Source organism: Sminthopsis crassicaudata, chromosome 5, assembly GCF_048593235.1.
Source record: "Sminthopsis crassicaudata isolate SCR6 chromosome 5, ASM4859323v1, whole genome shotgun sequence".
NCBI lineage: Eukaryota > Metazoa > Chordata > Mammalia > Dasyuromorphia > Dasyuridae > Sminthopsis > Sminthopsis crassicaudata.
In genome coordinates, this window is record NC_133621.1 from 183,389,549 (window position 1) to 183,415,917 (window position 26,369).

The 26,369-nt window shown below is 31.6% G+C and overlaps 1 protein-coding gene across 3 annotated transcripts in view; it reads left to right on the top strand.

Moving 5' to 3' along the window:
• Nucleotides 1-26,369, top strand: part of EPS8 (EGFR pathway substrate 8, signaling adaptor) — a 232,425-nt gene that overhangs the window by 152,126 nt on the left and 53,930 nt on the right. For all 3 annotated transcript variants that reach the window (XM_074268960.1, XM_074268958.1, XM_074268959.1), the window contains 10 exons: nucleotides 192-259; nucleotides 1,661-1,822; nucleotides 4,530-4,679; nucleotides 7,640-7,722; nucleotides 9,899-10,035; nucleotides 13,014-13,084; nucleotides 14,487-14,613; nucleotides 19,506-19,594; nucleotides 21,420-21,494; nucleotides 25,230-25,378. In XM_074268960.1, coding sequence (XP_074125061.1) covers nucleotides 192-259; nucleotides 1,661-1,822; nucleotides 4,530-4,679; nucleotides 7,640-7,722; nucleotides 9,899-10,035; nucleotides 13,014-13,084; nucleotides 14,487-14,613; nucleotides 19,506-19,594; nucleotides 21,420-21,494; nucleotides 25,230-25,378 — 1,111 coding nt within the window. The remainder of the gene's footprint in view (nucleotides 1-191; nucleotides 260-1,660; nucleotides 1,823-4,529; nucleotides 4,680-7,639; nucleotides 7,723-9,898; nucleotides 10,036-13,013; nucleotides 13,085-14,486; nucleotides 14,614-19,505; nucleotides 19,595-21,419; nucleotides 21,495-25,229; nucleotides 25,379-26,369) is intronic.

The following is a 26,369-nucleotide window of genomic DNA, read 5'->3' on the forward strand; positions in this document are numbered from 1 at the left end:
TATACAGTACCCTTAGTTGCTCTTTTTGTGGCTCCAAGATTTTATGTAAATAACACGTGCCTTCAGCTACACAAATACAATGGTGACTTGTCATCTATTGTATTTCTGTGTGAAGCAGACTTGTTATAGAGATGATCTTGTGATATGAATCATAGACTGAGAGTGAATAATGTCTTTTTCATTTCTTTCAGAACAACGAAAGAATTATGCCAGAGACAGCATCAGTAGCATGTCAGATACAACTCAGTATCGTGTTGAAGTAAGATGTTTTCCTTCCTTCACCCTATATTATCGTTTTTCTTGACATATTTTAATGAAGAATGAAAACAAATCATCGATCCACAATCACTACCAGCCTCATTCTATATATTATACAATCTAACTTTCTTTATACTTTTGCATTACAGAATATAATTTGAAATTGAACCAATAGCAGTTTCTTCAGGTGCAGGTGTTTTATTTTTAGATGTGCCCCCAAGCCATTTCTGCTTGCTCTATTTAGTTAACTGCTTTCATTATGTAATTTGGTGATTTAACTGATCTCTTTTCAAACTTTTTTTTGGGGGGGGAAGATAAAGAGTTACTAATTAAATCCTATTTAGATTCCCTTTACTTATAGTAGAAAATACTTAAAAAGGAGATATGACATTTAATTTTTTCTACAAAAACTCAAATTTTAACATCTTTAGGTTCATATTCTTAACTTAAATACTGGAAGAATTTTCACTAATCTTTTGCAAGTACCTTCTGTTGATTGTTCAGAAATTAAAAGTGTGCTTTTATCACAGACACTGACTGGAGCTGATATTCTCATATATCCCAGTTGATAGTAATCCATAATGTGAAAGCTATAAAATAGAGCTCTTGTTGTCATTGAATTGAGTTGAATTATAGTGATGGAATTTAAATAATTGTAGAGAGATAGCCCTGGTATAATAGGAAAAAAATGAAGGTACAAGTACTAATCTTTAACACCTAATGTCATTATGAATATGTTCTTTTGTTTTATTTTTTGCTGAGGCAAATTAGGGTTGAGTGACTTACCAAGGGTCACACAGCTAGGAAGTGTTAAGTGTCTGAGACCAGATTTGAACTCGGGTCCTCCTGACTTCAGGACTGGTGCTCTATCCACTGTGCAACCTAGCTGCTCCTGTAATTGTGACAATATGGACAAGTGATTTTCCTATTTGCCCCATGACAACTCACAAGTTAAGAAAAGTTGTTATCTGCATTGTTGTAGGAAAGTTCCATAATTGCTAGTTGCCCAAAACAATGAAATTATAAATCAACTCCCCAAAAGATGTGTTTGAAAGAAGAAATTGGAATTCATGTTTGTTCAAATGTGATATCCATATAGTAAATCTTTACTACAGTGTGGTATATTATTTCTTAGCATTAGAAATATAATAGGTTGAATCATTTTCCCTTAATTAAAACATTAATGAACCATAGCTTTCCCAAGAAATAGGTCCTGTTGTTTGCCCTTTGATAGACAGTGGTACAAAAGATGCCAGATTAGTAAGAATTAAAATAATAGAGCCAGAACTGTGCTGTTATTTTTTATATATTTCTCTAATATAATTAACTTATCAATTTGTTTTAGAAAATGACAATGTTATGTTGTATCTCGTGTTTTTAAAATTTATGTTCCAATCAACAGCATCTGACTACTTTTGTACTGGATCGCAAAGAGGCTATGATAACAGTAGAAGATGGAATAAGAAAACTGAAATTGCTTGATGCCAAGGGCAAAGTTTGGACACAGGATATGATTCTTCAAGTTGATGACAGAGCTGTGAGTCTGATTGATTTGGAGACAAAGGTAAATTTTGTAAATTGCAACCTTGTCATTATCTAAATTCTCTGGAAACTCAACCAGGTCAAATTTATTATGGAATGGAAGATAATTCAATAAATGAAAGATTTAATAACTCAAACAATGGAAGAGAACTCATAAAAAGGAATTTTTAAGTCAAATGTAATTATTAAAAATGTCTGCTTTGTTTTTAAAGTAAATTTTTCCTGAGAATAATTTTTTTTTTTTTGCCTCTCATGCATGGAATGCCCTTTCTCCCCATCTCCCCATTCTCTGACTTCCAAGTTTCACCTACCATCCCATCTACTTTTAGAAGTATTTTCTAATCCCTTTTATTTCTAGTACTTTCACTTTAAAAAATGTCCTATTCACTCTGTTTATTGATTGTAGGTCATTGCTTGCATCTTCTATTTCTCATTAGATTGTGAGTTCTTTGAGAGCAAGGACTGGTTTTTTTTTTTTTTTTTGCTTTTCTTTTCATCTCTATCACTTAGTAAAGTAACTGGCATTTTGTGAGTTTATTTAAATGTTTATTGACTAACTAGCTAACATAGGCAAAGAACTTTTATTTTCTGTTCTTTGAAATAAGAGATGAAGAAATTTTGTGTACTAAAATAGTATGCCCTAAGATTAGGTTTTTATTTTTGTTTTGCTTTAAGAATTTTTTTATTATGAGCTATAAAATATCAATAAATGTAAATATTTTAATCTATTACGAAAACCAAAAAAGACAGTATATAAAATTTACCCTGTCTATATACATTCTTCTGTGTAAATCTTGGATCCTTTATATATCTAAATACACACATACATATGAAATTCAAATTTAACATGGTAGTTTCATCACTGTCCTACATGTCTGTTTCTCTTTTGAAGTTTATTCTATTATCTTCTGTTTATTTTTAAATTGTTCATTGGTACTCTTTTTCACTTTTTTTTCTTTTACAAGAGTATTCGCACTGTCATAATTTTTATTTTATCAGAGCAAAATTATGTCCCAGGGCATGAATAAGAAAAATTTATAAATTAAATTAATTTTATGTATTGTTATAATTCTCAGCATTGCTTATTATTAAATTTTCAAGTGATACTTGAAAAAGTTTTCATATATTTCAATAAAATCTCAAATTCACATGTAGTTCTTTTAGATATAAATGCACATATATGTACCAGATGCCAGTATATAAAGGATAAAGTATCTTAGTTGTTTTTTGATAAATGCAATAGGTTACTTTTTAACAGAATGATGATGAAAAAAAAGCTTTAAGAAATAGCAGGCTTATTTATTCAGCTTTTTAAAGTTTTTGTGTACTTCCTTCTTGGAAATAATATAAAAACTCTTATAATCTCAGTTTTTTTAATCTTGCTTTTTGAAAAACAATTCATCCTCAATGTCTTTCTTGTAAAGTATAGATTTGTCTTAATGACAGTATTATTTGATTTCATTGAGTAGACTAACATTGTGGGAGTGTATTTATAGTTCTTTCCAAACTGGCACAGTTCCAGGTTTAATCTCAAAATAGTACAAATGATTGAGTATTCTGAGAACAAGATGTCACATTTATTATATGTTTATTAAAAAGAGAATGAGGGGGGAAAGGAGCAATGGAAGGAGAAAGAAAGAGAAAGACAGAATTACAGAGACAGAAGAGAGAGTGTGTCAGACACTCAAAAATGGAGATAGAGACAGGATGGGGGCAGGGAGTGGAAGAGAGAGAAAAAAAAAAGAGCAAAGGGACTGAATGTAGAGAAGAAGGGAGAAAGAGGGAAAGATTCTAGTGTAGCTGGCCTTTTTCTATATTATCAGCAGTTCCATATCCTCAGGAAATAGGCATTCCAAAGTTCATTTTCTCTAGGTTAATTAAAAATATAATCTGTTTCTCTCCATGTACATTCCTTTCCCTGTCTCTTCATTTTCCTACACCACTCCATATCTTTTCTTTCTAGGCTGTTTCCTTAGTATCAGTCAAATTTTAGCATTAAATCATTTGCCAGAGTTCATAGTAAGAGTGATTTACACAATTTTAAATGACTAATTAAGTTGTTGGCAGCTAGGTGATGCAGTGGATAGAGTGCTGGGACTCAAGTCAGGAAGACTTATCTTCCTTGAGCATAATCAGGCTTCAGACACTAATCAGCTGTGTGACTCTGGGAAAGTCACTTAACTCTGTCTCAGTTTCTACTCTGTAAAAATGAGCTAGAAAAGAAAAGAGCAAATCATTCCAGCATTTTTGCCAAGAAAACCCCAATGTGGTCATGAAGAGTTGGAGACAACTAAAATGATTGAATAACAATAAAGTTTTCCATTTTTAGAATAGAAAATTCTAGACAGCTACGGAAGTTTAAAAATAAATCAATTATGGATGGAAAAAGTAGAAAAACTGCTAGACTTGAAATCATAGGACTGGGTTTGAATACTGGCTCTGTCACTTTCTTTCTGTGTGACCTTGGGTCAGTCACTTATATTCTCATGGATTCTGTTTAATTATCTGTAAAGTGAAGGAGTTTCACTGGGTGATTGAGTTGCTTTCAAGTTCTAGATTCTTGAGGGCAAAGAATGTGTTATTTTTGTATCTGTATCCCCAACACTTAGAATAGTGCCTGGTACTTAACAGGTTTTTAATAAATACTTAAATCATTGATTATATAAATATAATGCAGGATGATTATGAAATATAATTATAGCTAATTTATGTTTTCCTTTAATCTATAGAATGAACTGGAGAATTTCCCTTTAAATACCATCCAGCACTGCCAAGCCATGATGAATGCATGCAACTATGATTCAATTCTTGCTTTAATATGCAAAGAACCAGCTCAGAGCAAACCAGATCTTCATCTTTTCCAGTGTGACGAGATTAAGGTAAAAAATTATTGAAGAATTTAAGAATTTTCTCTAGAGGGCTAGAATTGAACAGATTTCTACTGGTTCTAATAAGGGGGGGGGGGAATCTTATCTTTCTAATCATATCATTTTTTTCTTTAACAATAGCTTTTTATTTTCAAAATACATGCAAAGATAGTTTTCAACAAGGGTAAACTTGCAAAATCTTGTGTTCCAAATTTTTCTCTCTTTCTTTCTCCCCTCCCCTCCCCTCCCCTTCCCAAGACAGCAAGTAATCCAACATAGGTTAAACATGGGCAATTGTTCTAAACATATTTCTACATTTTTCTGATCACATTGTGAAAACAAACTGGATTTTCCTTTCTCAAAACTTTCTAGCATGATCATGAAGATAAATATCAGATATAAATTTATTTTAAGAAAAAAAATCCATTTGAGGGGGGAGAATAATTGGATGGGATATAGATGCATTAGAATATATTAGGTGACAAGATGTTAAATATTTTCCAAGTATCCTAAATTTGTAATAAATAGGATTTTTTTCAATCTTGCTTTACAAATTAGTCATGAAGTTCAGTTCTGTTAAGCACTAATCAAATAGCATAGTCTATTGCTGTGAAACACTTGGAACATTTCCCAGGATATCATTGAAGAGTTGACTGGTTAATTATATGACATGACTAAATTGCTTAGAATTTATAATCCTCAAGTTATATATGAGCATAGTTACCTGCTCAAATAGACTGTTGTCAGAGGGATCATATTCTTATATATTCTAGAATTTCCAAATGATGATTAAAATTTATTGATGTCTCTTAGAAAGTTAGAAGGTGTCTTTCACTTGAGCAACTTTATCTTATGAGTGGAATTCCCTGAATGATGTGTTTTTCTGATACCTTCATTGGGCCTTTTTGTACTGATTGCTTTTTGGTCAAGACACTTTTATAGTTTTCTAGAAATTCATTTGCCTTTTCTCTTACTGAAATTCTCTAGAGACCCCACAGATTCAATTTGATCACACGAATATAATTTTCTTTAGACATTCAAATTATCAAAATCATAGAAGGGTTTATTTACAGTCATTTTGAAAAGACCCTTGGCATTCAACTAATTTGCATATATTCATTGTTTGGTTGGTAGTTAGCACTTTTTGAGAGTGGCAGTACACATTTAAGCTATGCAATAATTGGATATGTTAAAAGTAACAGACATTCCATGATTATATTGAACTATAGCCACTTTACAGGAGATAAAATGTCAGATCAAATCCAATATTTATGAAGATATTCAGCTAATACACTGGATTCCAAAGGTCATTGAGCAGGATTGTCAGATTTTAGTACTTATGATAAAGGATATAATGTTGTTTGTAGTAGTCAAACTGGCTAGCACACTGACTTGTCACAGCCATTTGGTTGGGCTATTATATAAATTATGCAGATACTTCCTCATTCCACTGTGTATATTTAGCAACTTGAACCATAAGGAGCACAGGAGAACTTAGAGATGCCAAAATTAAAAGTGCCCTGATACATTTTGAGCTGTTTTAGCAGGTAGAAAGAAATGAGCTTAGCACCTAGTTAAACATAAGAAGTAAATTGTAAAGGTAACACTTTCTTTTCTCTGGCTGTGCTGGCCTCTGCTTATTGCCTCCCTTGGTTTCTGCCTCCTGCCTACACGACCCTAAGTCACAACTGGTCATTCTGATAATGGTTTCATGGTGCTTGTATCAAGTGCCAAATTTGTTAGTTTATAAGTTTGTTAACAACTCTCTGGATTTTAAAGATGTCACAGATCATAAAAAAAAAAAAGAATATTAAATCTCACATGAAATCCTAAAAATCAGCAGCACTTCTGTTGGGTGTATTGCATTCCTCCTTTAGTTCTAGGAAATCATGTGGAAAGTGAAATTTTAACATGTATATAATATCAAGGTTGCTTTGTCACTTTTAGATTTAACTTCTCGTGAGTTCCAAAACACATAGAAAACTCCAATAGCATTGTTGTAGCTTCTGCAGATGATCAAGATTTCGAAATGCTTTTACTAGAGATAAACCAGTGCAGTGGATAGAGTGTTAGATCTAAAATTAGAGAAACCTGAATTCAAATCTATCCTCAAATACTTACTTGATCTGTGGCCCTGGGAAAATTGCCCATTCCTCCAAGTTGAGAAATTACAGACTCTTCACTTCCCCCAAATTTGTCAATATGTTTTTTGTTTATAGGATCATAGAATCTTAGAGACGGAAAGGACCTTTAAAATCAGAGTCCAACTTCCTGTTCTTTGTAGGAATTCCCTAAGTAAGACTAAAAAGACATATTATTTGTTAACTACTTTGCAAACTTAGAGAACTATAAAAATGCTAGTTATTATTTTTATTATGGCTACTATTGATATAATTATTATACTGGCTATATCTACCTGAGAATTATATTATACGGAGATGAATTTCAATAGCTCTAGCTCCAATATTCTAAGATTCTAATATTGCACTGCAATTTATTTTCAAATGTAGTTATATGAAATAAATATTGTAAAATAATGTAGCCTGTCTTTCAGTGGGATCTTGATGATGGAAACTGGCCAAAAAACAAGTCATTATATATGTGAGAGAGAAACATTTTAATAGCAACTCAATTCAAGAACAATACATTGGAACAACAAAACATTATATATATAGAAAGTTCATAATGTGGGAGAAAGATCCATAATTATTTAAATGTCTAAGGAGAGTGGTTAGGATGTGATACCAGAATATAGTCCATGTTTGAAAGGGACATTTGTCCTAAAAGATTATTTTGTGACTTAGTAGTAGAGTAGTAATGATACTTCATACAATAACTATTAAGTACCTGGTACAGGATTTGAACCCTGGGTTTCTTAACACTCTATTCACTCTACCAAACTACTTCATACTAAAGCTTTTAAACAATCAATTAAAAAGTCTTCCAGGTAATTTTTGCTTTTATCATTTTAGGCAAATCTCATTGGTGAAGATATTGAAAGTGCAATCAGTGACAGTAAAGGAGGAAAGCAGAAAAGGCGACCTGAGGCACTAAGGTAAATATATGAAACAATATCAAATATTAATAGAGGTTAAAGCATATCTCCTTAAAACTTTCAGATTTAACTTGGAAAAATCTTTATAGCAAGGGAACCAGGCCAAATTTGTTAGAATAAGAGCCATCCCTCAATTGATAAATGGTTAAAGGATAGGAATAGGTAGTTTCAGATGAAGAAATCAGAACTATAAATAGCCAAGTAAAATAAAATACTTTAAGTTACTAATAATTAGAAAAATGATTAAAATAATTAAAAATAATAATAAAAAAAACTCTGAACTTAGCAGATAGGCTAAGAACAAAAAAGAAAATCATAAATGGTTGAGTGGTTGTGAGAAAATAGTTACACTAATGTACATTGTTGAATTAGTCTAATTAGCCTGGAAAGAAGTTTAGAATTATGCCCTCACATTCTTATAAAACTTGATCGAGAAATATTGCTAGTAGTTGTATACCTCAAGGAGATCAAAGAAAGAGGAAAAGGGTCAAAGCATCCAAAAATATTTATAGCACATCTTTTTGTGATAACAAAAAAATTGGAAACTGGAGGGATATCCATTAATTGAGAAATGGCTGAAAAAGTTATAGTATATGAATGTGATAGAATACTATTATTCTGTAAGAAATGATGACATAGGTGGTTTTAGAAAATTTTGGGAAGACTTGTATGAATAAATGGAAAGTGAAGTGATCAGAAGTAGGAGAACAATTTTTACAGGAGTCAAAAATAATTTTAAAAGTTTTTTTAAATTTTAAAATAAGTTTATCTTAGGAATTAATCAGCATACTGACCAAACACAATTTCAAAAAACTTAACATGGGACAAAAGAGAGCTGATGAATTCAGAGTAAGACAGAAGCATGTTTTCTCCTACTTCTTTTTCTTGGAAAGCCTTTTTTTTCTTGGAAAATGGCTGGTCTAAAAATTTATTTTGCTTTTCTAAACATATTTGTAATGAGTTTCATTTTTATTGCCTATTAATTGGTTGGAAGAGGGAGAAAATTTGAAGCTAAAATTGAGTTATAAAAAATACCTTCAAATTTGAAGATGTATTTACATATGCATGTTACATTTTAACAAATTTTAAACTCTTCAATTTCCCCAAATTTGTTAATATATTTTTTGTTTATAGTATCATAGAATCTAAAAGTTAGAAAGGACCTTTGAACTTGTTGAGTGAAATTTTTTGTTCTTTGTAGGAATTCCCTTTGCAGTATCCTTAGTATTTATGACAGATGGTCTTTCTACCTCTGTTTGAATATTATTTATCACAGAGAATTTACTGCCTCACAAGGTTGGTCACTTGATAATTCTACAGTAAGTCTAGTTCCTTTTCCAAATGATAGCTCTTCAAATAATTGAAGAAGGCTAGCTACATAATAAATGGACATTGACTATGATAACCTTACCTCCTCCCCTTCACCAAGTTTTCTTCTTTACAGATCATTCTTATATGAAATTAGTTTCAGAATTTTGACCAAATAGTTGGTTTTTTCTAAGCAAGCTTGCATCCAGAATTGAATAATGATATTCTAGATATAATCTGGAATATTGCATATCATCAAGTCATAGCATCTTAGAATTACAAGGGACATACATGCATGTGTGTGTATACATACAAATACATATGATGTGATTATTAAGTGAAGAATTGAGATTTTTCAATGGTGCAGGAGGTTATATCAAGTATTTCAAGGATACTTAACCTTTGTGTCATGGACTTTTTGGTCAGTCTGTTAAAATCTGTGGATACCTTCTCAGAATAATATTCTTAAATGCATAAAATAACATTTGGAAGATTACAAAGGAAGACAATTATATTGAAATAATCATCAAAATATTTTTCAGAATTCATGGACCCAAGGTTAAGAATGCTTTCATTAAGTTGGAACAGAAACAAGATCTATTTTGACCTTGATAATGTTAATTTCTTCTTTTTAGCTTTATTGATAAATTGTTTTTTATTCCACAGTCATCTCCTGATGAACTTAAAATCTGTCACTCCTTCCTTCCATCAACCCTTCCTTGTAACAACAACAACAAAAAAATAGTTAAGCAAAAATGTAATTGCCTGACAATAGTAATTTTCAAGTTGAGGAAATGATACTCTTTTCAAAGAATCGCTGAGTCCTCTAAACAGATGATAAAGGGCTTATTTGTTCTCCTTTTCTAAGGATGATTGCAAAATCTGACAGCAGTATTCCTCCTCCACCAAGAGCTCCTGCCCCTGTTCCCCCAGGGACTGTTACACAGGTAGATGTTAGAAGTCGAGTGGCTGCCTGGTCAGCGTGGGCAGCTGATCAAGGAGAATGTAAGTATTTGTGTGAACTGCTTTTACTGAATGCCGACTCTAAATAGGCAAATGGTTGGTGCTTAGCTAATAGAACTCTGCTAATATCTGGCTAATAAATAGTCTTCAGCTTTCAAATATTGAAATTAATTCATTGTTCTAAGAAGATAGATACTTGAAAAGAAATGAAATAAAATAGGAATTTGATGCCAGGAGACTGGAGGGATTTGGGGTTTATTTAATTTTTCAGTCTGACTGTGACCCCATTTTAGGGTCTTCTTGGCAAATATACTAGAGTGGCTTGCCATTTTCTTTCCATTTTACAGATGAGGAAACTAAAGCAAACAGGGCTCAGTGATTTGCCCAGCACAAAGTTTGTAAATGTATGAAGTTAGATTTGAACTCAGAGGATGAGCCTTCTTGACTCCAGGCCTGACACTCTTATCTATCAAGTGCCTTCTTCTCTACAAATTGTTCTCCATTATGTTTTAGTACAAGTAGCATTTTATATTCATCAATTACAGTGTCCCAAATGATAAATTTGATGGTGCAGTGAAAAGGAGAAATTTGATTTCACTGGCAAATAGCCATTAGAGGACTATCAAAATGGTAAACTTTAGAGTACAAAAGTATCTTCAGAGAAATTGCTTCACTCTCTATTCCCATTTATCATTATCATAACTTCTGTGCTAGCTTCAGAATAAATAGTTCTGACTACACTGAAAATTTTCTTTGATAGCAAATTAAGGTTTTGGACTAGATTACTTCTAGGTCCCTTCCAGTTCTATATCTATGACACCATGATCTGAATATGTATTAGAATTGAGGATAGATAACTAACCATTTGGTTTCACTAGTTTATATTATTAAAAGGAAATAAGCCATGGTATTCACTACTTACTGTTGTACTTGGAATCACTAATATTCATTAGTGCTGGAAAGGACTTTAGGGAAAAAAAAAACAACCCCCTCATTTGACAGATGAGGCAGTTAAGATCCAAAAGAACTGAGGGACTTGCCAAAGCTAGCAAATGTTAGAGTTGGGACTAAGCTGAGTTCTTTTGAGTCCCACTTTATTCCTTTTCTCTTGTGCCATATCGCTTATTAATTATGTTATTCAATTATTATTCAGTGGAATATGCAGCTCTAAAATAAAATAACATGACATGTCATGTTGAATAACAATGGTATGGAGATGATTTATATTATATGTAAAATTAAAGTTTACATTCAATTGCATTTCACTTTTGGGAGATTTTATTCAGACACCTAAATATTTAAGAGGTTGCTTATTTAAACCCTGCAACTAAAAACATGAAAATAGTAGCTCTTTAGTGTAACTGCTTTTAAAAATAAAAGACATACAAATTACTCTTCTTAATTTTTTGACAGTTACTATTTTCAGCAGTTGAACATTTCTGGCGAGCACACTTGATGTTCCCTTAAACTTGGCAGTTTTTTTAAAAATCTGTTTAAATAGTTGCTTGGAATATTGCTGGTTTGTGTGTATGTGTTTTCTGGATGGCTTTTGTGCTCTTGTTTTTCTTAAAGAAAGAATAGCCCTTTTACATTTTTAGAATTTAAAATAAATCTGTAAAGGTACATGAAAAATTCATGTAAAATATAATAAAGGACAGATAAGTTAATATCCCAGCAATGCTCAACCACTACAGTTTTCAAGTCACCATAAAGTATATATATATATCCTCTCAGTAATGCCATCTATTTCTATGAATTCAAATACCACTTGTGTGTTGATAACTCCCAAATCTAGATATATACTCCTTGGCTCACTTCTTGAGCTCCATTTTTGTAATCGTCAACTACCTATTCCCAAGAGGGAACCCCATTGATTTTTCAAATTAAAATTTTCTTTTCCTTTTTTAAAGGTAAAGCTTTTTATTTTCAAAACATATACATGGATAATTTTTCAACACAAATTAAAATTTTCAAGGACAAACATCATTACCTTACTCCTTAATTCTAATCTTTCATATCACATAAAATCACAGTTTTGGTATCATCAGTTTTGAAATTTTATTAAATCTCTCTACAACATATTGTGATTCCATTCCCTTTACTTTATTCATTCTTACCAATTTTGTTCACACCCTCATCACCTGGACCATTGTACTGTTTCCTATTTGGGCTCTGTGTTTCTAGTCTCTTTACTCTCCAATCAATTCTCTAACTAGATGGCAAAATGATCTTACTAAAGCACAATTATGACCAGATCGCTCTTCTTTTCAGGAAATTTAGGAGTACCCTATTGCTTCTAGGTAAAGTAAAATCTTTTTAGTTGGCATTTGAAGCCAGTATGGCTTCAGCTTACCTTTCCAAACTTATTCTACATAAATCCCCTTCCCATATCCACATTTCAGCCAAAATGGCTAAAAGTTATGTGAGTGTTACCCAAACTTTCCTCTTTATTCTTCCTATTTTTCTATAGGCTATTTTTGGCATGGCTAGAATATGCTTTCTTTTCAGCTCTCTCAGAATTCCTTTTAGTATTCTTAGCTTCTTTCAAAGTTCAGCTCATATGAATCCTCCTACATAAGTCTTGACCCTTTTTCCTTAGTAGAAACAACAATTTCACAACACCCTGTAAAGTAGCTAAATTATCATTCACATTTTGTATATGAGGAAACTAAGGCAGAGACTGATTCCTCAGGATCACATAGCTAGTAAGATATGAAGCAGGATTTAAACTCAGGATTTCCTGACTCTAAATCTAGGGTTTACCAATCCCGATATCTAACTGTTTAGCTGCAGATTAAGCAGGGAGAGAAAAAAGGAATGGGTAAAGTAGGGAGGCAAAGAATGATTGCTGTTCCTTGAATTGGGAAATATCTAGTGATTGAGAATTATCGATGTCTAATGGAAGTTCTGCAATTGCCAGATGACTTCTGCTTGTCTGTTTTCATTTTTATTTACATGGATTGGAACTTCCTAGATTCTTGACTGAGGTTTTTTGTTTATTTTTTTATTTTCTCCAATAGTTGAAAAACCCAGGCATTATGAACATGAAGAAACAGCTGAGATGATGGCAGCCAGGATTGATAGGGATGTTGTAAGTAGATATTATAAACTTTGGGATGTTGGTTTTGAAGATGATTTAAAAGAAAAGAATCTTTTTTAAAGAATAATTTTATATATAGGAAAGTATTCTTCTTTTAGACTGGTATTCTATGTTAAAGTTGTTCTTTATCTCTGTTTGTTATTTTGACCATTTGATTTTATTGTATATGATGATGATTCCTGGTATGGAATCTTCTTCCATCAATACAGATCAATAATTTACTCATAATTGTTGGTCTTAAAGATGTGCTTGGGGCACTGAGAGGTTAATAGATGTGCCTGTGGTCACCAATTAAACATGTTTTAGTGGTAATTCTTGAACTCAAGTCTTCCTGACTTCAAAGCCAGCTTCCTATCCATTATACTATCCTTCTTCTCTTTTATTTTTATGACCGTATCTTGCTACAGTATATGAGCATTAAATACTAAGTAGTTCATATGATAGCAATCTGTGAGAAATTTAGATGGATAGTGTTATCTGGCTTCTCTTATTCTCTACCTTTGTAAATTGTAATTTTGATAACATAAGTACCAAAATAAGTTTGGATTTGCTTTTAGTATAACCTTTAATGTGACCCTATTGAAAAGTAATTTTAGACTGCCTGAAAAATGAACATATAAATTGTAATGGTATAATTTAGTATGAGAAGGTCTTTTACCAGAATCCAAATGTGTGAAGTTGCTACAATGTTTTGTATTAGTGCAGTGTATTCTCTATGTTTCATATGTATAAAAATATCTTTAAATTTAGTTGACAATAGAAAATTTGTAATTTTCTAATTAAATGTTAAAACCTACTACATATATATGGAAGAAAAACAAATAGTTGACTTTTTGACAACTAAATCAATTTGTTATAATTCTCAAACATTTGAAATATTAATGTATCATTAAATCATTTTTTTCTCATGGAAACTCTGCAATGCTTCCATTATTGTGTTCAAGTGGCATATTAGTCAAATTGTCATACAATTGTATATCTCCTTCATTTCAAAAAATAATACTATATATACTTTTCATGGTAATACTTATAAGGAAAACATATACGTATTAAAACAAGTAATTTAATTTTGTGTGTGTATATATGTATGTATGTAACTAAATATATTTATATAGTACATTAGATAAATTAGAGTTAATTGGATAAATTTCTAATAATTTGATTAGTCATTATAAAGGGTTTTCATGATAGCATTTGGAAACGGAAAAATAAACCTTGAAAAATATAATATTAAATTTCAGCCACTGGCTGAAATTTATTCAGTTCTCTTTTTTACTTCTCATGGTAATCTTAAATTTCTGCAAATAAAATTTTGTCAAGTTCTTAATTTTTCTTTAATGACTCAATATATATAGCAATCATAAAATTTAATTTTTTTCTTCTTATGTTTTAGCAAATCTTAAATCATATTTTGGATGACATTGAATTTTTTATCACCAAACTTCAAAAAGCAGCTGAAGCATTTTCTGAGCTTTCTAAAAGGAAAAAGACTAAGAAAAGTAAAAAGAAGGGCCCAGGCGGTAAGTTGGATTTTACCCAGTTTTTAAAATTCAGCAAGAATTCCAGTTTGGAACATTTTGCAGTTCCATCATAACTTAGGGAAAAACTATTCAAGAAAATGTTTGTTGGTCTCTGGACCCCAGTTATAATAGGAATGGATTAGGATCGATTCTGCAAAGAGTGCATGTTTGTACTTGCATACTTTCTAATTAGGAGAGTAGCTAGGGTACCATGCCCAAGTCAGCATTAGGACTTTTTGTTTAAAATGTAAGAATTGTGATATATATGTGTTATGTGCATGTTGAAATTAGAATTGGATTTTAATAAATAAATGTTATATATGGTATTTATATATATGTGTATATATATATGATATATGTGGTAAATAGATATATAACAGAGGAAAAACTAGTTTAATAATTACAAATTTTAATAACTTAAATACAAATAGAATGATTCTTGAATACAAAGAAAAACCAAAGATGTATTTTAAAACACCATCCAGTAAGTAGTATGTTGACTAAAGGAAGCATTGTGAGACAAAAAGACAGCTACAGTTTTAAAATGAAAAGTTTGAATAAAATCTGGTATGTTTTAATCTACTCCAAAAAATTAGTAATTAGGGTTCTGATAATCAATAAGGATAAATTCAAATTATATGGTAATGAAAAACATATTTGCATACTTAAAGATACCTTCAGAAATGGAAAAATATTAGATTTGCTCATATTTGACCTCTGATTTTATGTTGGACATAACTAACAGCACAGCAACTAATTTTTTATGATTTTCAATAGTATTTTATCTTTCTAATTACATGTAAAGATAGTTTTTAACATTCATTTTGTAACATTTTATGTTTCAATTTTTTCCCCTATGTTCTTTATCTTACTTCTCCACAAAACAGCAGATAATCTGAAATAGGTTAAATATTTGCAATTCTTTTAAGTATATTTCCATAATTTGTCATGTTGTACAAGAAAAATCAAGCCAAAAGACATGAGAGAGATAAAACAAACAAAAAGGTGAAAATACTATGTTTTAATCTACACTCAGTCTCCATAGTTCTCCCTTTAGATGTTGATGACATTTTTTATCCCAAATCTGTTGGAATTATAGCAACTAATTTTGAAAGGAAAAACCAATTTATTTGCAAAGGGACTTGGACAGAAAAACAATATCTTGAGAGGTCTACACTTTACCAGTTAGTAATGACAAAATTAATACAGTTTCAGACTTATATGAAACAGAAAAAAAAACTGAATTCATTACACATAATTGACAATATCTTTAGGAAAAGTTGAAAAAAAATTCTTTGCGTTCAAATAAATACAGAAATAACAAATGGTAGTCATATCATAGGGTGCAATGAAATTAAAAGTAAGCTTAAAATGGCAAAAAAATTTAGACAATATTCTTAATAGGTTTTAAAATAATAAAAAAGCACACACACTTAGGTTCCAGGAATACCTACACTAATATTGATACCAAAGTTCAGCTCTATGAAGAGGGGGAGAAAGCTGTTCATTCTGGTAAAGCCACAATGTTCAAATTGGTCAGAAGTTGTACCAGATAATGACAAAGGGATGTTGTGAAGATTCCTAACAACATGAGCAAAGGATAAGCCATGGTCATGAAATTAAGTCTGTAGGAAAAAGCAACTGAGACTTGTTCTGGTGGATAACATAGGAGCTCGGAAAAATGCAATAGGGAACAGCATTCTTGGAAAATGAGCATTTGAGTCAGTACTAAGTAGCAAAAGGGATGATGATGACCTATTTGAACATAGACAGGTTGGAAAATGAGAAAGAAATTGTAGCTGTGCTCTTTGGATTTTTGATCCTGATGTGCCTGATGTGGATACTTTGAAGGAGATCAGCCCCTGCCTTATCATTTACTCCCCTGGATCTCAAGCCATTATCCTGATAGTCCCACTTGTTCTTTTGTTTTCAAAGAGGTCCACATAACAGAGTGATGTCTTCACTTGCACATGAATTGTCTTTGTAAAGTGGAGTTGAAGAAAGGTATTAGCCTCACTCTTTCCTCCAGTGTCATTGATGTCCAGTGGCAAGACAAAAGTCAAGGTGACTGACAATAGCCCAGGATACAGTGAATAATCTTAGCATCTTCGATACATCAAGTTGTAACTATTCCATGCCTCTGATTCAGTTGCTTCATGGCCATTGGAATAAATTGTCCTTATTCATCTATTTTAAGAAGAACATTTTTACATGCTTGAGGTAGACATCTTCCGAACTCACTGATGGTTTTAAAGCCTTTCAGTTACCCTTTTAATTGTTTTACCAAGAAGGAGCAAGATGCAATAAAGAAGATCCTGGAAATTTTTGGTTCCAAAGCCATGGAGTACATGAGCCTTTTATTCATCTGAAAGGATCATTTGGAAGGTATTGACTTGAACCAACACTTAAGTGAAACTAGGGATGAAGGCTTAAAAGACTGACACTTAGTAGAAAACTAAGTAGAAAGTAGTATGGGTTCATCTGCTGAGCTAATGAAAGTGAGAAGGAAGCTCAGCTAACAGTTTCTGGCCTTAGTTGAGCAATTGGCGTGGAAGAAGAGAGGCTCTTGCTACACAAACCATATATATCAATAGGCCAAGAAAAAGATTCAGGAACAAATTGAAGCACTAAAAAAAGCCTTCTTGTAAGACCTGCAAAAACTGTAAGAGGAAATAAGGCAGGAAGATAAAGAGGAAATCAGAAAATTAAAAGAGGGGCTGAAGCAGAGAAAAAGAAAAGAAAAAAAAGTATTTAGACATTTTATAAGAAAAGAAACTTTCTATGGCAGATGAGCAAAGAAATGCCAGAGCTGAGGTTGTGAGTCATAATGTGTTCTTTGAAAACTTTCCAAAATTTTTAGCAGCAGCCCGTGTCATCATTAAAAATACATACATACATACATACATACATATATCTATGCATATATATATATATATATATATTAAGGAACTTGGTAAAAATCATATTATGCTCTGTTAATTTTTCAATTTGTCCTTTATCTGTTGTTTATTTGATGAATAATCAGTTGTTCCAGATCCATATTACTACTATCTTCAAAAATAAAGACAGCTGCAAACCATTCATTACCAAAAATACCTTAATATTTATTAACTAAGATTTTAATATGATAATGAAGAAAGAGATTCTAGGCCTATGAAAAACCAGAAAAGGAAATTCTAATTCTTCTGAACTAAAAATTTTCATTCCAAGATCCAGGGGAAGACAAAAAGAATCTAATACTTCACTATTTCTCCGTTCTCTCCTTTTTAGAAAGGAGATATATTCACTGGGATGATGGATGTTATTTATATTTTATCATTATTAAGAATCATAAAATAGCTTATAGCTCACATTTATAGAGGGCATTAAGGATTGTAGAACATTTTATGTAGTGTAGAATATCTCATTTGATTTGATCCTGGTAACAACTCTGAAGAAAGATGTTATTATCATTCACATTTTATCTGAGGAACCTAAGACTGAAAAAATTTAAGTAATTTGCTTAGGATCACAGGGCTAGTAAGTACCTGAGGCTGGATCTGAATTCAAATCTTCTTGTCTCTTAAATTCTCTCTAATTCATTGACGGTCTCCCTAAGCCCTTCCCAATTTCTACCTTCCCCATTCATTTGTTATTATTTGGATAGGGAGAAGATAAAGCCCTGTTATATTCATATTTATTAATCCTAAGGCTAGAATTGTCCGTAGGTTTTCTGATTCATAATGACCCATTCTCTCCTTGTCTATTCATTGAAATTGTCAAAATTCTGTACTATTGACTTTCATATTATTAGTAATGACAATGACAGTTTATTTCATTAGTTCTTTAAGGTTTAAAAAGCCTTTGCTGTCTTGGGGAGGAAGGAGGTAAGAGAGAAAGGGAGAAAAATTTGAAACAAAATCTTGCAAAAATGAATGTTGAAAACTATTATTTACATGTATTTGGAAAAACAAAATATCACTAAGAAAAAATGTTAGGGCATAGGTACTTTTGAAGACAAAAAAAAAAGATTTACCATATATAAAGCCTTTTATCACAGCAAACTTTTGAAATAATATTGCAGGTATTCTATTTTACAGATGAAAAAACTGAGGTTCAAAAAGAACTGACTTTTCCTATTGTCACGAAAGTAGTTGGTGTCAAGGTTAGGATACCAGCCTGGATCTCTCCTGATTTTAAGGCCAATGCTCTTTCTATTATACCATATCACCACTTCTATTAAACAACTGTTTATTCAGGGTCTTGGAATTCTATCTGCTTTGACCAGATCACATTCAGAGTATAATGATGGTGTATGTGGAATGCCAAATTCCTGTCAATCCATAGACAGTGAAAATCTTCCATCCAAGTAGAAGAGACAATGCAGTTAACATTTTCATTTCGTTCTGCTAGGTGAACTGCATGATCTGAATATAATTTGGCATTTCTTGGAAAAAAGTGAATGAATAAATAAATGAAAATAGTCCTCAATAAGGGTAAATATGATACCTAGGTATAAACTCAATTGAAGATTAAAAAGTAAATGGCCAAATATTGGCCAAATTATTAAAACCATTAAAATTATATTAAAATTAAATATTAAATGTAGCTAAAACAATTATCCATGATAAGTTATAGACAACAAAATTCCATGTTGGTGCAACGATGGAAAAGAAACAAGCTGTTTACATGAAATAAAATCTTTTGCATAATAATAACATTGCTTCTATTATACTATGTTGCAAATCTAGGAATTTCTATTTCGTGGATTTTTTTTTTTTTTACAAACTTTCACTTGATAACATCATGAAAAAAGCTATAGCAACTAGATTTTAGATGAAATATGTGTAAAGAAAAGGCTTCTGCATTGTATTTTCAATTAATTTCTGAAAATTATCTCTATATTTCACTAGAGGGTGTGTTAACACTCCGAGCAAAACCACCACCTCCTGATGAATTTTTTGACTGCTTCCAAAAATTTAAGCATAGCTTTAACCTCTTGGTAAGTAGAAAGACAATTATGTATATAGTACAAGTAAGAGAAAGAAGGAACACTCTACAATCATTAACTTGGTTGAAAAAAAATTCAAATGAGTTTTAAGAAATTTGCGTTTATTTCTAGTCTTATTTTGCTTATTTAATCAAAACATATAGAAGATAAAGCCTGATCTATAAAACTTGGTTTAAAAATGTTATATATTCTTTTTATTTTGCTGAGCTTCTTATATAAGATTATATTTAATTTAAGAAATGGGATTAACCATCAAGAAATATTTATCCCAATTTAATTAGATCCAGTCTAGCAAATATTTATTAGAGTTAGGGGACTATAATAGGTACTTGGGATTCAAAGACAGAATACAAAACAATTCCTGTCCTTAAGGAGTTTATATTCTTTAGAGGAAGAAAACATAGATACAGATAAGCTTATTTATATCTAATCCGTGAGGGCCGGAACAATCTTCAGGGGAGTGACACATGAGTAGTCAAGGCAATTGCAGCTTCTAGAAGGTAGAAATGAGAAAATAATGCATTCTGGTATCTGCATAACCTTTTAAGCAGGGGATTGGATTTTCAATTTGGAGAACTTGCAGTCCAATTTGGCTGCAACATGTAATACTTGAAGGTGAATAATATAAAATAAGCCTAAAAGTTCATGTGAAATCATATTATGAGAAATTTAAGTGCTTTTGAAAATAACCTTGGAGAAAGTCATTTCATTGGAGTAATCAGGTCAGAAGCCAAATTATGAGGATTTGGTTAAGAAGTTAATAATAAGATAGAAAATGGAAATAATGAAAAAACAATGAGGCTTTTTTTGTTTTGTTTTGTTTTGTTTTTTGTTTTTTAGGATTTTGTGAAAGGGAGAAGATTAATAAGATTATAGACTGAAGTGTAGGGGAGAGAATGAGGAAGGAAAGCAGTAGGGGAAGGAAAGGGGAATAAAATTGAAGAGATTTAGTTCCCATTGGTAAAGGGCATAAATATTAAAAAAAAGTTAGCCTTAACAAAAAGAAGTGCCAACTCTTCAACAGAAACTAGCAAAAAAGAGAATGGGAATGGGAGATGAGGTTGAGAGGTTGAGATATGGAATAGAGAGAAGCAGCTCACAAAGGATGACTTGTGTTTTCTCTGTAAAACTAAATATGTCCAAAACAGAATTCATTGTCTTTTCCCCTAAGCCCTTCCCAACTCCTAACCTTCCCCATTACTGCAAAGAACAACACTATCCCACCCAAACCCAGAGGCTCATACAACCAGAGTCATCCTTGACTCCTCACTATTTTGCACTCCTTCATCTCTCTCTCTCCTTGTGCCCCTCAACCCCATCTCCAATCTATTACCAAGGCTTGCTGGTTTAACTTCCCTCAAATATTCCCCATTCTGTCCTTTGATACTTCCTTCACTCTAATACAGACTCTCACTTTGAGCACCAGAGCCTGGTGACTAAGCCTCTTGTCTTGGGAAGGGCTCACAATGTTAGTTATTTCTCCATGCCAGTTTATGATCATGGAAGGTTACAGTCAAAGCAGAGTAGCAGTAGATTCCAGCTTATGGGAGTTATATCGGAAGAGACCCAGTCGCTGAATTGGACCACACCTGTAGCATCTGCTTATGTTGCTTAGAACAAAGCAAAACTTTGGTTACTGTGATGTTAGCCAAAGTGGTAAGCTCCTCAGAGTTATGTTTACCTTGCCATTTTGATAATGTAATATAATATTGACCTACATCTTTCTTTCTTACTTGAGTATTTCTTTCCTTCATCATGGCTTGGAATTTATTTAGTATTTTTTAAAAAAAATTGTTGTCTTATTGTATTGTTTCAGGCGAAATTGAAATCTCACATCCAGAATCCTAGCGCTGCAGATTTGGTTCATTTTTTGTATACACCATTAAACATGGTAAGTAATTTACTCCAAATCGCCCAAATAGTTGTAGAAATAGGAATCTTGATGTTTTTTCCACTATATAGACTATATAGTCTATAGACTATATATATATAGTCTAATTTACATATAATATTTTTCTATGCAAATTAATGTGGATCTGTGGGTTCAGAATTTTCTGAGAGTAGAGAAGTTTGAAGATGATATGTGCCAGCTTATCTATTAAAATATACAATTAAATAATTTAAGTGGGGAAACTTATACTTGCTTTGCTACTTCACAATGAGAATTAAGTTTATTTATATTTTTAAGAGGGGGAAAGGATTTTTAACTATTATTAAATGTATTTTAATGAATATTTGAGGATGGTAAAAGTGAGAGTAATCTATTTAGCCCATTAAAATGTGCTAATTATTGCTAGCAATGTTTCTAACATTTGAAAGTTTATAGATTTGCAAGGATAGAGTTGCTAATTCATAGTATGTTAAAGGGAGTAAAGTTGTAAGACAAGTGGAAAAGTAGGAAAGGTATGGGTTGTGAATGGTTTTCAGAAGAGGTGGCAGACAAATTTGTACTTGTAATTTTTTAGAGGAATATTATATTTGAGGTATGGACCCACTGGAATAATAATACTGAATAAGGGAGGGAAAGACAAGGGGTTAATAGGGTCAAACATACTGAAAGAACAGATCCATATTGGGAAATAAATATAGGATGAACTGGAGAGGGGAAAGAGTTGAAACAAAGGGAAAACCAAAAGGTTATTAAATTAAAGCCAGGGCCTAATTAGTACAAGTAAGGAGTTTCATAAAGTAGTCTTAGATGTTCTAATTTGCAATATTTGAAATTATAATTATGTAAAATATAGTAATTGGTTCCAGTCTAATAGAAATATGTGTGTAATGGAAAAAAAATCTCTGTTCTCAAGGAGCTCACATTCTGATTGGAAAAGAATCATTCTAATAATCAGGATATATGCTATTATAATCTCAAAGGAAAGGAATTGGGGGAAAATATGACCACAATTCATTATTTCAACTAATAGGAACCTACCTAATTCAGACAGGAAATTATGAGTACCCAAACTAAAATGGTGGCTATATAGGTAAAGAGGACACATGTTGTTGAAGGTTAAAATGATAAAATTTGACAACAGACTGGCCATGAGAAATGAATGCAAGAGAGAGAGTCAAGGATAACACTGAAATTATGTATGAGCTTGCATGATTAAAAAATAGTAGTGCCTTAAAAAACAGAGGTAGTGAGGTTGGGAAGAGATGAAGGGTTTTGGGAAGAGAGGTAATGAATACTATTTAATAAGTGGTGAGAAGCGTATAAGACATAAACTTCTGGGACATAACATTTTTCTAATCCCATTTATCTTCATCTCTCAGTGTGCACAAATAGAATCTGTGAGAGAAAATGTGCTTCCTATCCTATGTGCTAGGAATATGGGTGTGGCCTCTCCTTTTTTCTCCCAGTTTCAATTCCTTTTGTTAAACCTGAGATTTTAGCTTTTTCCCAACTTCATAAGCACCAAGATGCACAGGGAATTTAGTATGAAACTTGGATTCAGGAAGAACTGACTTAATACACTTATTAACTGGATTAATCATGAATTTTTGTGGACAAGTCACTTAACTCTCTCAACCTGGTTTTTTAATCTGTAAAATATGGATAATAACATCTATCACAGGGTTATTATGAGAATCATATGGAATAATATATAAAGCATTTTGAAAATTTTAATATGCTTATATAAATGCTTGATACTATTTCTTGTCTTGCTCACTACTAAAATCCTGGAAGATCTTATTCAGTGACCAGGAGAGATATAAAGCTAAAATATAGTCAGTTACAAAGATGTGCCAATTAACTGGAACAAAGTAAAAATTTAAAAAGTTAATAAGCAAATAGTAAATATAATAAGACTCAACAACTGTTTACATCTTTTAAAAATAATTTTAATATGTAATATATATACTCCATTAGTTATGAGTTTTACAAGTTTTACCATGGAGTTCACAAGATTTTTGACACATTTTCTTTAAATCTTTACTAAAATGCAATTATCACATTCAATGTAAGCATATCTTTGATGACTAATCATAGCCTGTAGATTTTTGAATGGGTTTTAGTCAGGCAAGTTTCAAGACTGCTTCAACATGTTAATCTATAGATCTTGGCTAAATATTTTCACATTTCATGATAGATGGCATAATGCAAGACCATATTATAGTAATCCATTTCTACTTGGACAATTCTATAATTCTGGAACAATTCAGATTCTTTTTATATGTCTTTTTTTAAAATAGTGTTCATCATTCTCTTGATGGGGACAAGAATTCTAAGCCCAATACAACTAAAAAATTCAGAGAATATTTTTGGGAATAGATGTTTTATAGATGTCTGGATCTGACAGACTCATCCAAACTTCTTATGACAAAACTAGTCTTTTCATTGTTCTTTCAATTTCAGGAAGCCTTGTAATGCATTGTGGAAAAATCAGTTACAATCCTGCCAGCTTTCAAATCCCTTTGAAGATCTTTGCTTGATTTCTGAGGATTAATTAGGCTATTCTGTGTTAATAGTTTCTCATTTCTTGGCATCATTTTTTATTTTTTGACTTTCTGTATTCTCAAGTGACTGATTCTGTTTTATTGTGCACTTGAAATACTTGACTTTTTCATAGAGATACTAAAGATATTTCTAATAGTAATTGAATTATACTTTATAAGAGCATACTTTTATACACAGAAATAACCATTCTTTAAAGTCACAGACTTAAAAAAAACAACAAAAGAGAGCAATGAAATGTATTTCTGTGGCTTGAAATTTAACTTTTAACTGAAAAAATTAATTAAAGTTGAGGAAATCAGATCATTTCAGTTTTATCTGGTCAAGGTCAGATCCTGAGTCAGCATAGTATCAGTAGAATTAGTAGAATTAGTAGAATTTAGTAGTATCACTAAAATTTATTCCCTTTCTGGAGCCTTTCCAGAATGCATCAATTTTTTTTGAATTCATGGTCCAACACATGATAAAAATTCCTGAAGACTTAAAAAATAATTGTCCAAAAGTATGCTTGTTTCTGTCTTAAGATATAGTTGATGATTTTTAAGGAATTGTTATCATGATGTTTATCAGAGAAACCTACCTATAGAGATTCTTCCCTCATTCCCCCCCCCCACCATTTCTTAAACCGTTATCCTTATTAAATCAAAATTGTTGGGAAAGCTGACAAGGGAGGAGAAGAAAAGGTTCAAAATAGTTCCAGATTCAGATTGTTAAAACATAAATGCACATTCTTCTGTGGTTTTGCACCATCTTGTTTATTTTTGTTATGAGGAGACATATCCAATTACTCTTGACATGACCTTTATTTTTGTCTCTAACATTAATTTCAAAACTATATTTTTCAAGTATGAATTAAGTCAGTTGGATCACTGCAATAAAATGTTTACAGCTTAGAATCATCAGATAACAGAGCTAAGGTTTTCAAAGGAAATATTAATATAAAAATCAATAGGTAGATTCCTCCAGTGCTTCTAAAGAAAGTTAATCTTTCATTTTATTTTTTAGGATAAGATGAACTAGATTGGTATATTTGGCAATGGTTTAATGCTATATCTAAACAAGATCAGATTGGAAGTTATAGAGCATGAAAAAAATGCATTGATTTTTTTAAATGGATTTTTGTGTGCTGTTACAATAAACACTTTTAACCTGAAGAAATTCTTGTTCTTTTAGGTTGTACAGGCAACTGGAGGTCCTGAACTTGCCAGTACAGTACTCAGTCCTCTGTTGACCAAGGATGCAATTGATTTCTTAAATCAGACTGTCAGTGTTGAAGAAAGGCAACTCTGGATGTCCTTGGGAGAAACATGGATAAAACCCAGGTAAAGAATTATACAAATCTAACATTTTAAGTAATTAAGCTTTTGGAATACCATTGTGATATAGGCATATCAATATAATAATTATATCACAATTCATTGGATCCATGGTATCATCCATGTGGAACTTTTGTAATCCTAAAAATCCTTCAAAGAGATTCTTTCCAATGTTGTGGTAACCCTCTAAGTCATTTTAATATTTATTTTTTTCCTTAGCATTTATTATTTTTTATTAATTTTATAATTATAATTTTTTGACAGTACATATGCATGAGTAATTTTTTTTACAACATTATCCTTTGTATTCATTTTTCCAAATTTTCCCCTCCCTCCCTCTACTCCCTCCCCTAGATGACAGGCAATCCCATACATATTAAATGTGTTACAGTGTCATTTTAACATTTAATGGGTGCAAATGTAGCCCTCACATTGTAAATGTTTTCCTTTATTTTAATAGATAACTAGATGAGCTTTATTTCCCATCATACATTTCCTAGCTAATAATCTTTTCTGCCATATATTGTTCATCAATTATCATTGGTAATATGCTATACCCACTCACGTACACCATGCGTCACTCTACTTCCCGTTATGTCAGGTATAATTCATATTCTTTGCAAGTTCAAGAATTGCAGCCATGTGGGCTCATGAAAGGAATAATGTTGTTTAAATGATAGATTTTTGTATTAGGAATCACATTGGAATTATTGAAAATTCTGTAATTTTATAACAACCACATATATTAAAAAATATAGCTGATGCTCTTCTTACTAATCAATCAATTCTGGACCCAGAAAGAAACAAAAATCTAAATGTTCCAAAATATTCATAATAGCAATTTATGATAACTAAGAACCAATAACAAAAGCAGAAATCCATTGGTTTGAAAATAAATGAAGACAAATGAACTATGGCTTATGGACATAATCAGATATCATTGTGCAGAAAGAAATAATTAATACAAAGAATTCAGAAAGATTTATATAAAATAATT